Raw genomic sequence first — 13,352 nt, 5'->3', positions numbered from 1 at the left:
CGAATTTTGAGTCATTTCACGGTATTTACAAAATTTCACGGATTATGCAGCTTCAATTCTTGTGTCAATGACGGTTTAAAATTCAAAGTGCACGTGTTTCTGGGGACCCCAAACTTCATGCTTCCCTTCGAGTTGAGCCTGCGCAGAAATTTTGTTGGTCGGTGTGATTTGAATGCTTTTCTAAACGAAACGATGAATGAAACCGTTCAAAATAAATGGCTGTGATATCTCAAATGATAAAATGAACAGCACTATCGAGTTGTCATTTTTATTGCAAATAGTTAAAGATTTGAAATGGAACCCCGTCCTTTCGTATAGGATGATTGTAACTTACATTCTCATTTAACAATGTCCGTCACGAGTCCTGCCGCGATCGTCACTCCACTGACCCGCAGCATAATCCGTCCGAGTTCCTTGCAATCCGCGTACCGTTCCATACAAACCGGCCGCTGAAACTCGATATCGACCAGGGCGCACGAGTTATTGCCCAGACAGCGTGGGTTCTTCTTGAGGACCTCGCCAGTTCCTTTGTGGAGTTGCGCTTTAAGTTTGTGGATCGTAGCCGGTTCGATGAGCGACTGGTGATGGAGCAGCACCGGATAACCCATCGTAATTGGAACTTTAATGTTGAACACCACAATCCGAGCTCGGATGCGCGTTGCCAGAGGAATTGGTGCGTGAATATCGCTGAGTATGAAGCCGATTGCCATGTTGGCCGCTTCGACGTTGGCCAACGTGATCGAGACCTGATCGCCCGCGAAACAGGTCGTGTATTGCAGCTCGTCGATGGTTATGTTCTTGACCACGGCTTGCTCCTTGCTGGGACACACGAGCACGCGATCGTTTACGCAGACCACACCGGCCTCGATCCGACCGGAGATACAGAAGCCGGAGCCGGTGCCCTTGAAGATGTCCGAGATTGACATGCGGAACGGTTTGTCGACGGAACGTGCCGGGGTTTTGAAGGCATCTACCGTGGAAAAAGAGGAAGGTTGTTACAATGAGGATTGTGAGATTTGAAGTAGCTCGTCCAACTTACCAATCACCTTCAGTAGCGTCGGTCCCTTGTACCACTTGAGCAGCTCGCCGTCGGATGGATCCTTGACCAAGTTTTGACCCGTAAGCCCCGAGCAGGGCACGTACGTCACGTCGGAATCTTTGAAGCCGGCTTGCTTCAAGAAGAACCTGAGCTTTCCAACAATTTCGTCGAATCGCTCCTTGGACCAGTTGACCGTGTCCAGCTTGTTGACAACGACGCCCAGTTGGTTAACGCCAAGGGAACGCACCAGCAGCGCGTGCTCCCGAGTTTGGCCGCCCTGCTCGAAACCCGTCTCGAACTCACCCCGGGTGGCATCGACCACGAGCAGTGCCACGTCCGCCTGATTCGCTCCCGAGATCATGTTTGGGATAAAGTCTTTGTGGCCAGGGGCGTCCAGTAGGGTAATCTGTAATTACAACCAACAATTACGTATCTACTACATTGAAATCCCACCTCCAACGAACCGTTTTATTCGGCGTCTCGAACCGGGAACTCCCGACGTCCATGGTAATGCCCCGCTCGCGTTCCTCTCCGGTCTCATCGAGAACCCACGCGTACATGAAGCTCTGCTTGCCCATCTTCTTACTCTCCTGCTCGTTCTTGTGCATCACCCGCTGGGGAATATTCCCGGTGTCGCACAGCAAGTGTCCCATCAACGTACTCTTTCCGGCGTCCACGTGGCCAATCACGACCATGTGAATGTGCTGTTTGTCCGCGCCACGCTCCTTCTTGAATAGCTCCAACCCGTTCCGTAGCAGCTCCTTCGGAAGTGGTTTGGGCGTTTGGTTGTTGGCGTTTGTTATTTCCGGGGTGTTCCGGCCGGACACCGAGGGCGACTGGACGCGCGGGCTGCTGATTTCGAAGCCCATCGTTACGTTGGCGGTCTTTTTTGCCGTTGGCGTTACCAGAATGGACGGTTTGACGACGTCCGCGGCCGGGGCCTTGACGGCGAGCAGTTTGTCGGACTTTTCCAGCAGACGGTCGCCAATGCCTGAAACGAGTTTAGCAAGAGCATTTGGGTTTAGCCTAGCAAATGAGGCGATGTTTTTCCCATTTAAAAAAATAAATAGATTTATTTTTATATTATAAGTTTATATCTCAAAGCTATTGCAAAAAAAAATCCAAAATTTTCAATAACCAGAAAATGCCAAAACTCTTAATTAAAAAATAAAGTTTAAAAAATTCACAATTAATTTTATATGCAAGAATAATGTTTCAATTTTATTTGATTTATTTATACAAGGGTTCTAATTGCTCTAAACGACTCATTCACTCGCGAGAACAAGACGAAACCGACGTCTACCGAACGTTCCTACCGTTGGTCACTTTCACACCAATCGCCACTGAATAATCTCTTTTTGTTCTCCCTCTCACTCGAATCGGTTAGTACAGCGAATGGATCAGAGAGGCCGATTACGCTATGTCGCTCAAAGCTGACTCAAAATAGTCTGCGATCGGCCTTGTTTTGATCATTTATGGAAATGCTTAAAATCTTCAATGTTATCGAAAATATTTTGCGATTTTGTTGATAACACATCATCAAACTGTTGTAGACTACAACAGTTAGACTACAACTTGTAGTGCAGACCTTAAGAGCGCTGCGCTAGAATTTTCTTAGATTCTCTCCTCTCTGAGCATATTCGTTTGTGACTCGGGTCGACAGACGGGGTAGGCTAAGAAATTCACGAAGTGGGATAAAATCGGGAAAAAGTTTCCCGAAGTCCTGCCAAGACTTTTCTTCTGTTAAAAAGTCCTGGGAATCGATTGGAGGGGGTTTCTTCCAGTGTGGACTACGGAGAACCGAGATATGGCCGGATTTTCACCGGAACTTTTATTCCGACGATTTAAAAAAAAATTCCCCAGTGGTCAAAAATCGACGAAAATGTCACTCTTGACATAATACGACGTATAAATATTGTCCAAGATAAAACAGTACAGAATTGGCCACAGGAACCATGTTCCGGAACCCCGGTGGTCCAGTAATTTTGGCATTTCGCATTTCAAACGTCATGATTTCAACAGAGTAAGTAATTAGTAAAACAATCAATTCTGACCGGCTGTGACCGGTTCCAGGTGCCCTGAGGCAAGGATTGGCCACTTTGGTCCAGCAAAAAAGGCAAGCTGCATGTTAAACCTCATGATTTTTCCAAACCAAGAAGCGTTTTGAAGGTTAAAGAATGATTTTAGTTTTTTAAGTATTTAAAAAAAAGCTTTTCTTTATTAAATTGGTTGCGCGCTTAAGTAAGCAAAGATTCGTACGGCGATGAGTGAGTGATTTCTGATCTTTTAACCGAACATCAGGACCGTTGTTTATAATTCGGATATTCTGTATTTTTGTTGAAATAAACAGCTTCAAGTTTAAATTTTGTGAGAAATTAGTTTTTCTCAGTGTATTCAAATAAGCGCTGATTTTTCAACTTGCGATAACTCGGAAACTATTGATTCGATTTCCAATAATAAAATATGAATCTATTGTGAGGGTTTCTATTTTTTCTATAACAATGATTTTGAAATTAAGAAATCTAACCCCTATAAATTCGAAGTTTTTCAGTAAAAGAGCAGAAAATTTCACAAGTTTCATTTTGTAATACTGAAAATCATGTTGAAAATTAGGGCTAATTAAATGAAACTTAAAAACCAATTTTCCCAAAATTTTAATTTTTGGAATCTCAGCAACCAGGAGTCTGATCAGCAAAGTATTTAAAGGAAATTTTGTCAGTGAAGAAACATAATGCCGGTTTCTTTTCCTCCACAAAGAATGATTTTTGAAATTTTGTTTTAAAAAAAAATTTTCCAAAGAATTTCGAAAATTAATATCAAATGTTTTGGAAAATCACTTTTTAGTTATGAAAAGTCAAATAAAAAACGTTACTTAATCCACCTTAAGGTGGTTGGTGCCTTCCTCGCATTCATGTTGTATTTACAAATTTATTTAAGAGTATTTTTTTTTCAATTATTTTTTTTATAATTATTGATTTTACTTAAAAAACAACAATGTTCAATTCTTTTTTTACCAACTCTCCAAAATAAAGGAGAAAAGTCTCATGAGTTGGGCTTCATCCATAAAGTACGTCACTCTAAAATCGACCAAAATATACCCCCCCTCCCCCCCTTTGTCACGCTTTTCCTATACTTATAACACGCAATGTCACACTTGCTCAGACCCCCTCCCCCTAGAGCGTGACATACTTTATGGATGACGCCTTATATATTTCAGTAACAAATTCGTGTAAATCTTTGTCGAGACAAAATGATGCAGCAACATAATTAATACAGAATTTTTCCAGAAGAGACGCAGACACTGCAACAATGTGGCAACCGGGCGATACGCATGCAAGGGGGTGTGGCTGCCAATCCCCCGCGTGGTCAGACCAAAATCCCTACGCATGCTGCGCGACTCTCGCGCGTAAGCAAAAAGACCCGGCCTTTGAGGTTATGCAAAAATCACCCTTTTTTGTAGCTACAAAAAAATGTTTTCTTGGCATAACTTTAAAAGCACTTCACTAAACAGAATGAAATTTAATAGGGTCTTAGGAGACCCCAAAACGAACAGAATAAGGCGGATCCGGCCAAGATCGGTTCAGCCAGTTCTGAGATAATCGTGTGGAAAAAAAATATGTCTACACACATCCCCACATACATTTGTTCAGAATTTGATTCTGAGTCGATAGGTATACGTGAAGGTATATCTAGGAGTCGTATTTAAGAAGCTCATTTTTTGAGTGATTTTATAGCAGGGGTGACCAAAGTACGGCCCGCGGGCCAAACGTGGCCCGCGAGGTGATATTTTGTGGCCCGCGGACCCATTTTGAATGATCATGTAAAATGGCCCGTTAACCAATTGTAAAGTGATTTTATACTTTTCAAAATTAAGGTTTATTTTAAACTTTTATATGCTTATCTTTTTTTTGTCAATAAAAAAACTTATGATTTATCAATATTTTGATCCCCACTTTAGGATACAAATAATTTGTTTAAAAAATTATGGTTAAAACAATTTCACACGTTTCAATGTAAGTGAAACTAGTAAATATCCTCAAAATTTTCATCAAACATTTTTGGAAATATTTAAAAAATGTTCAAGTTTGACTTAGGTAGAATTCTGTAATAGTTGCAAAAATATAAGTTTTCTTTATTAATTTGCAAGTCATAATGACCCTTTTATGAACTGACCCCAAACTTACATTGCACTTCCTTCAGGATTCGAACTCATTACACTTAGATCTGAATTAACTACCAACTGATTCAGGCAGACAAAATGTGGAAAACGGAGGATCAAGTTTGTTGCAAATATTTTACAAAGCTTTCGGAGCAAAAATATATTTTTAAAAAACTTCAAAAAAAAATGAAATTTCAGTGCCATCAGCTGAAATTAATTAAATATGCAATCCATTGCATGTAGAATCATTTGAGCATGTTTGGGTTTATTAAAAATAATTTGAATTTTAGTGAATTTTCGATGAAATAAAAAATGTTTTTTCGCTAAAATGTTTTATTTTGTCGAATCTTATTTTTATTGAAAATAATGATTGCAGTTTAACCACAGACAAACAGACATGAAACTTAGAACAAATTTTTGTTCAAAAAGTGGGACCAATTTGAATTTGAATTTTGCTTGCTCACTAACGAAACCTATCTACGATTCCGAGAATCTCCTCTTCCTGAATGACAGTAGGGCATGCGTATGTGTGTATGTCAACCTATGCAGAATAGCACCAAAAGGCAAACCAAAACAAAACATTGAAACTGAGCTACGGAAGCTTAAAACATTTTCTAACAATTGTTTTCATTGAAATGTTGAAATTCTGGCTCTCAACGATTTGTCATTAGCCACACATAACTAATAGGTAAAATTACGCCTTTAGATGAATTGTTTAACATGTAATGTTACCATTTTCGAAATAAAAAAACAAAACATTTTTTTTTGAAAACTAAGTACATTCATCTAAAAACTTTTTTTCAAATACCTGAAACAATAAAATCAACAATACCGATAAAAACCCGTTATTTTGTGGTTTCTATTATTTTGAATTGACGTTTTTTTAAATAAGAGAAATTAAATCTATTAAAATAAAATAACCCAATTTATTTTTTTATAACTTTTTTTTTTGTAAATTTGGCCCGCAAGCTCATTTGAGCTTCATATTTGGCCCGGCCTCCAAAAACTTTGAGCACCCCTGATAGCCTTGCCTCAGTGAGGTGAGGAAGGCAAAAATAGAGAATGTTTATTTCCGTGTACCTATTTTCCTAATTTACCTTAAAACTTTGCCGAAGACACCCAATCAATTAGAAAATTCCTTCTTAAGTTATACAGATTTCTGAATATTCATACCCTTAGTTTTCCTGGAAAAATAAATGATGCAAATAGTAAGGAATACATGAACAAAGTTTCATCCAAATAAAAAAAAACAAATTTAACATCAAAATTTGCGAAATTTTACATAACCACTCTTGAGAAATAAATTCTAAAAGATTAAATCGAAAATTCAATTTATTTTTTTACCCAATTTTACAGAGCTTAAAATATTCTACACTCACCCCCGGTGGCTGGTCACTTTTTCGTATGACACTTTTTTAGTTTGTACCCCGTTGGTTTGACAAAGTCAAACTAGAAAATGATAAACGGTCACTTTTACACGGGACTGACTCTTACTTTTAAACCAAAAGTTTGGTAGTAGGTAAGTGTGAGCTCTGTGTAAGTAGGGTGTCAAACTAAAAAGAAAGTGACCCCGTTCGTATGACAACAAATTAGACTCAGTGTATAAATTTTGCGTAAATGATCAAAACGTTAAATAGGGTTGTCAGATGTTCAAACTTTTTGGCTTATCGGGAAGTTTTTGATTGCCTTTCCATGGTCATGGGGTGTTTCCAAGCAGAGCCCAGGCCCGAAACTTCAAACACGAACAATGGCTGTGAACCGAAGATTAGCAGTTACGTTTTGGAATTTTGACAGTCTGGAACGTATAAATTACCCCATTATCGCTTTCCGGCACAGGTGAAGTGGAAATTATTGCACATGTTTTCATTTGGTAAATTTTGCGGCGACATAAACTTTGAAAAATTATTTGGAGCGGCCTAATTTTCAATAATAAAAAATAGATGAAAAAATACATCAAATTTAAAGTTTATTTCGAAGGTGAGGGAAAAATATCAAATAAATAAATACTTGAAATGAAATAAAAAAAAATGGATAAAACAAACAACTAAATACAAACTAAATCGTCTCACTTCAAATACTTCGTGCTCTTCAAAAAACTCTTAAAGTCGGCGTTTTATTTTTCAAAACATTTTTGCTTTATTTTCTAGGTTAAATCTAAAATAGTGTACTGAATGGTTTGAAAAAGAAAACTTAATTTTACCACAACTAGGATTACAAAGAAATTATTATCAATTCGTTCGAACGCTTAAAAGGCAGGTCCCACAGATAAACGACCCTCTCTCCCCTCTCAACTACCGCCGAAACTTCTTCATATGTCCCAGCACGACATCATCCGGCGAGGGAACGTGAAACCGGAAAGGCACTATCGTCGCTGCTGCCACCGCCGCCGTGGCCTTGGTAACAAATCCATGCCGCACCCGGACCGTGCTTCGCTTCCGATAGCGCCGGCAAAGCACAGCGGCCAACCCGGACGCGTGCGGCGTCACGTTGGCCAACTGCTTGGCCGCGAGCCAGCTCGCATCGATCGAGCAGAACTCGTCAAAGATTGGCTTTTGGCCGGGGTCCTCCTCCTCCTCCACCTTCTCGACAATGTCACAGTCGATGAAACCGTACCGAGGAGGGGAGGTTGCCTCGTTTTCGGCGTCGTTGGATTTGGCGGAGCTGAGCTCCGATTTGTCCTTGATGAGGGCCGACTTGAGATCAACGATCCACTGCTTTTTGGCGAGTGGGTTTTGCTGCGAGTTGCTTCGGGCGGCGCTAGCTAGTATGAGGGGTGGCCGATTTGCGGTGGGTGGAGTGTTGAACAGGTTTGGAATTGTAAAAGTGGGGCCGAGAGGACTCCCGATTGGAGTGCCTCCACCCTTGGCCTGCAGGTGGAATTTGGCCAGATCGGTAAGGTTTGAAAAGGTGCCCTCCGACGGCGAGGACGAGGCCACCCCACTGTCGTTGCTCAGCGAGAGATTAGCCAGTTTGGGGATCGTCGCCTCTTCTGCGTCGTCACTCTGTTCAGAACCACTTCCACTATCAACGGACGGTTTCTTCATGCGAGATTTGACCAGATCGCTTAGGTTTGTGCCAGCTTGCGCGCCAAACCGAACGCTTGGCAGCGCAAAGCCGGAGCTTGATGGGCTAAACATTTGGGGAAGTTTTGAATCTTACCTTCCAGAAGCAATCCAAGCAGGGCGCCCATGAGACGGGGTTGTGAAGAAGTTACGCCGGAACCGGGTTGAGAACGTGCAAAGAGAAGTAAAATGAAGGAAAACGGGTTAGCGGTAATCAGAACTACTGCACTACACCACTTCACAGAAGTAAAACAACGACTGAACACGGTCAGGTACGAGGCATCAGATTTAAGAGAAAGTATTTCATAATGTGTTGAAGATAATGAAGACTTATCTTTGTTCATGTTGTGAAGCTAAATTGCGCAATTCTTTGGCATTTCGCAAATAGATTTTTTGTTATTTTTAATCGCAATTTTTAAGCAATCAATCAAAAACTTTTTTATCTTTTAGTAATTTTTAGTTTTAAATGTTATTTTGCAGATGTTTTGAAAAGTTAACTTTCTTCATGAGTCAATTTTGGCTGTGTTTTTGACTGCATATCACAGACACATAAAATTACAATTACAATTAAAAATGTAAGAAGTAAAAAATAACGAATGATTGAAAATTGTAGAAAATGCCCAATAATATCAGACAATAAAAAAATAACAAGATAAAATTCAAATAAAAATACTAGAAAAAAATAAGATAAGATATTCACCTTTTTCGATAATTTTCGGGATGGTTTTGGCCGCCGCCGTCACGATCGGCGAGCTCACGCTGGCCGTCGGCGGAGTTTTGGTGCTGTTCAGCACGTCGTCCAGCGCCAGATCAAAGTTGTAGCCGTGCTTCATGATGGCCTCCACCAGCTGCTTGTCCGTGGCGGATTCGCCTACAATGTTTCTGATCTCGTCCATGCAGGAGTTTAACCGAACCCGGTCTTCGTCGTTCAGTTCCGGCAGCTGGTAGCACTGCAAACGCATAAGAAACCCTTTGAAGTCTTCTTAAATTCAACACATTCAACCCTGACCGACCTCCGAATCGCGCCGGGTGTGCAGACCGGCACACCGCTCCGCTTCCAGCCCATCGTCGTCCTCCTCCTCGATGTCCCGATTGTTGGCCAGGAAGGCGGAAATGCTCTGCTGTCCCTTGGCCCGGTCGTACATCCACTGTTGGGCGTCCGTCGGCGAAATGCAGTCGTCCTCCACCGAATGACCGAGGTAATCGTCGTCATCGTCGTACTCTACGGCGGAGTAATTTAGAAATTACGACGAATTGCTCAGGCTGGTGCGGGGAAGGTCAACACTTACCATCGTCGTAGTTCATCGTCCGGACATTCCGATGACGAGACATTTTGAAATTGGGTTTTGCTCCAAGTCACAACCGCTTAATGCACAAATATCATTTGATTAAACTGTTAGGTTGATTAAACGCGATTAGCACACTAGCAAATCATAGTTTAAGAGATTGAAATTAAAATCAGACACTCGCGAAAGCAAAATCACACAAGAAGAGGAAAACTCTTGCGCGATTTGATGCATCAGCAGCACACGGTTACTGAAAATCGCACTTTTGGGAGTTCAGAAATCGCACTTTTGACAGTTCGCTTAAACGAACTCAAAAAAGTGTGATTTCGCGAACTCGAAAAACTGTGAAAATTACCAAAAAACGAGTTCAGTTAAGCGAACTCCCAAAAGTGCGATTTTGGACTTAGCGAATTTTGAAATTCGTTTGAAACGTTTCGTCCTAAATGTTTTTGTTTAGTTATTTTTGTGCTCCGGAGTTAGGAGTTGGATTTCAGGTAAGTAAAACGGACGGATTTTTGGTGGCGAAAAGGGTCGGTCTGGACTGGTACTGGACAAGGTTTTGCAAGGGGAATCTGTCCACCGGTGGACGGATTACCTACCGATGTTGGCGAAAAGGTTTTGCAAGAGGAATCCGTCCGCCGGTAGACGGATTGCCTGCCAATGTTGGGGAAAAGGTTTTACAAGAGGAATCCGTCCGCCGGTGGACGGATTACCTGCCAATGTTGGCGAAAAGGTTCCATCCACCGGTGGACGGATTACCTGCCGATGTTGATGAAAAGGTTCTGTCCACCAGTGGACGGATCACGGCACAAGGTTTTACTAGAGGAATCCGTCCGCCGGTGGACTGATTGCCTTCCAATAATGGCGAAAAGGTTCGGCCCGCCGGTGGACGAATTACTGGACAAGGACGCAAGAGGAATCCGTCCATCGGTGGACGGATTTCCTGCCAATGTTGGCAAAAAGGTTCCGTCCACCGGTGGACGGATCACGGCACAAGGTTTTGCTGGAGGAATCCGTCCGCCGGTAGACGGATTGCCTGCCAATGTTGGGGAATAGGTTTTGCTAGAGGAATCCGTCCGCCGGTGGACGGATTACCTGCCAATGTTGGGGAATAGGTTTTGCAAGAGGAATCCGTCCGCCGGTGGACGGATTACCTGCCAATGTTGGCGAAAAGGTTCCGTCCACCGGTGGACGGATCACGGCACAAGGTTTTGCTAGAGGAATCCGTCTGCCGGTGGACGGATTACCTGCCAATGTTGGCGAAAAGGTTCCGTCCACCGGTGGAAGGATTCCTCTTGCAAAACCTATTCCCCAACATTGGCAGGCAATCCGTCTACCGGCAGACGGATTCCTCTAGCAAAACCTATTCCCCAACATTGGCAGGCAATCCGTCTACCGGCGGACGGATTCCTCTAGCAAAACCTTGTGCCGTGATCCGTCCACCGGTGGACGGAACCTTTTCGCCAACATTGGCAAGTAATCCGTCCACCGGCGGACGGATTCCTCTTGCAAAACCTATTCCCCAACATTGGCAGGTAATCCGTCCACCGGCGGACGGATTCCTCTTGCAAAACCTATTCTCCAACATTGGCAGGCAATCCGTCTACCGGCGGACGGATTCCTCTAGCAAAACCTTGTGCCGTGATCCGTCCACCGGTGGACGGAACCTTTTCCCCAACATTGGCAGGTAATCCGTCCACCGGCGGACGGATTCCTCTTGCAAAACCTATTCTCCAACATTGGCAGGCAATCCGTCTACCGGCGGACGGATTCCTCTAGCAAAACCTTGTGCCGTGATCCGTCCACCGGTGGACGGAACCTTTTCGCCAACATTGGCAAGTAATCCGTCCACCGGCGGACGGATTCCTCTTGCAAAACCTATTCCCCAACATTGGCAGGTAATCCGTCCACCGGCGGACGGATTCCTCTTGCAAAACCTATTCTCCAACATTGGCAGGCAATCCGTCTACCGGCGCACGGATTCCTCTAGCAAAACCTTGTGCCGTGATCCGTCCACCGGTGGACGGAACCTTTTCGCCAACATTGGCAGGTAATCCGTCCACCGGCGGACGGATTCCTCTTGCGTCCAACATCCAACATCGCCGCATCACAGGTTTGCGACGGGGTTCACTGAACCGTCCCGTCCTTTCGTATTAATTTTATCACCAGCTGCGATGGATCCCTCGTCCCTACCAAGTACGCGTTCCGGATTCGACAACCCTCAAACTGGTGAAACTTATTCTTGATAAAGCTTATCTGTAACTAACCTTTTGTTTTTAGGTCAACTCGGACAATCCCGGAAAACATCTACCGCACACAATCTAGACACGTTCCCCGGAATGGACAGCATCGGGCACGAGCCGGTTCACCCGTTCGCAGGACAGCCGCAGTTCACCTGCAACGATCTGAAGCGACCACCCAAGTGGTTGAAGCGACCAACGGGAACGTGCTTTGGGGTGAGTCGCCATCATAAACTTCCACAAAATAAAACCTAAAATTTTCAACCCCTCACAGTTCGGCGGCAAGCTGGTCACGTTCAACGGAACGAGTCGCACCGCACCATGGTCACGTACCTGTTGGTGATGCTGTACCGCTGTATGTGCACCCGGAACTACGCCGAGTAGCGAGCCAGCTGGACCGCGGACAGTGAAAACGAGCAGGAACCAAATTAGCAACATCGCGTCTTGGAAGGCGTTGCCATCCAGGTCAACAACCACCGCGTCGGGGAACAGTTCCTGTTTACAAGGTCACTTTAAAATTTGGGACGTGACGAATGGTGAACTGATGGCGGAAATCCACCGTAACAACTACTTTGACATGCAACGCAAGGAGGGCCACCGATCGCCAACGGGACCTGTGCTGATCAAAGGCAAACCCTCCAACACGAACATCACCAGAATGCAGGAAATCTACCCCGAACTACAGGCTGAAAAAGAAGCTTCAGTTCAACTTCACCAGTCCAAACAAAGCCAAGAACCGAAATCCGGCAAGGATCCGTCCCTCTTTGACTTTGCGGCACAGTACGTGAAGGTGTTTACCAGCGATCCGGCGAACTCACAGAAACGACTCAGCAATGGCGGATTGTGAGCGGAGCTCCGAAACCGCTTCCTCTCGTCTTCCGGTCTAAACACGATGCGACCACCGTGCAGCTGCGACAAAACCGCAACGAAGAAACGTCCCAACGACCTAGCAGCAGTACGGCGCGCAAGAAATCCTACCAAACCTCGCCGATCTGGTGTCTGGACTTTCTGGATAATCTCATCGTGATCGGGTGCGCCGACGGGCGGCTCGAGTTCTGGGACGGCACCACCGGCAACTTGAAGGTAAGCTCGTAGATCTCAAGTCGTGTTGGCAGCTAACTGAGGTGCGTTTGTTTCAGGGCATCTACGAGACGGAGCACACCCCCAACAACGGGGTCACCAACATCAAGCTGACCGGGGACAAGGTTGTGACGGCCCGGCTCAGCGGCCTTATCGACTTCCTGCGGCTCGAAACGTAGACTCAGGGTCGGCAGATCGACTGGGGATTTACGTCCGCGTACCGGAGCAGTAAGTTTTATCAACTCAATTGTCCAAGGATCATTTTAACATCTTCCAAAATTTCCAGCGCACATTCGCACCGGTTCGGCGGGTAGCTTAAGCATGTTCCAGCAGCCGAACGGTCCGACCAGCGTTCATCACGCCTCGGAGGAGGAGCTGCGCTGCATCCTGAAGTTTCACCAGCAGGGCCCCCAGATGCCGGAGACGTGTCGGGAGGTGGCCGGCGAAACCGTCATGACCTGTAGCATGGACCACACGGTGAAGGTG

The 13,352-nt window shown here is 44.4% G+C and overlaps 1 protein-coding gene across 1 annotated transcript; it reads right to left on the bottom strand.

Moving 5' to 3' along the window:
- Window positions 1-254: 254 nt before the first annotated feature.
- On the bottom strand, window positions 255-9,785 carry LOC6046285 (HBS1-like protein). Its single transcript, XM_001863476.2, has 6 exons — window positions 9,550-9,785; window positions 9,274-9,482; window positions 8,961-9,210; window positions 1,504-2,030; window positions 1,040-1,445; window positions 255-970 (listed from the first exon to the last, which is right to left on the bottom strand). Exons 1-6 carry the CDS (start codon window positions 9,590-9,592, stop codon window positions 339-341), a joined length of 2,067 nt encoding a protein of 688 aa, XP_001863511.2. The 5' UTR covers window positions 9,593-9,785; the 3' UTR covers window positions 255-338.
- Between the last annotated feature and the right edge of the window lie 3,567 nt (window positions 9,786-13,352).

Source organism: Culex quinquefasciatus, chromosome 3 (assembly GCF_015732765.1).
Source record: "Culex quinquefasciatus strain JHB chromosome 3, VPISU_Cqui_1.0_pri_paternal, whole genome shotgun sequence".
Taxonomy (NCBI): domain Eukaryota; kingdom Metazoa; phylum Arthropoda; class Insecta; order Diptera; family Culicidae; genus Culex; species Culex quinquefasciatus.
This window is presented reverse-complemented; position numbering and strand designations above follow the sequence as displayed.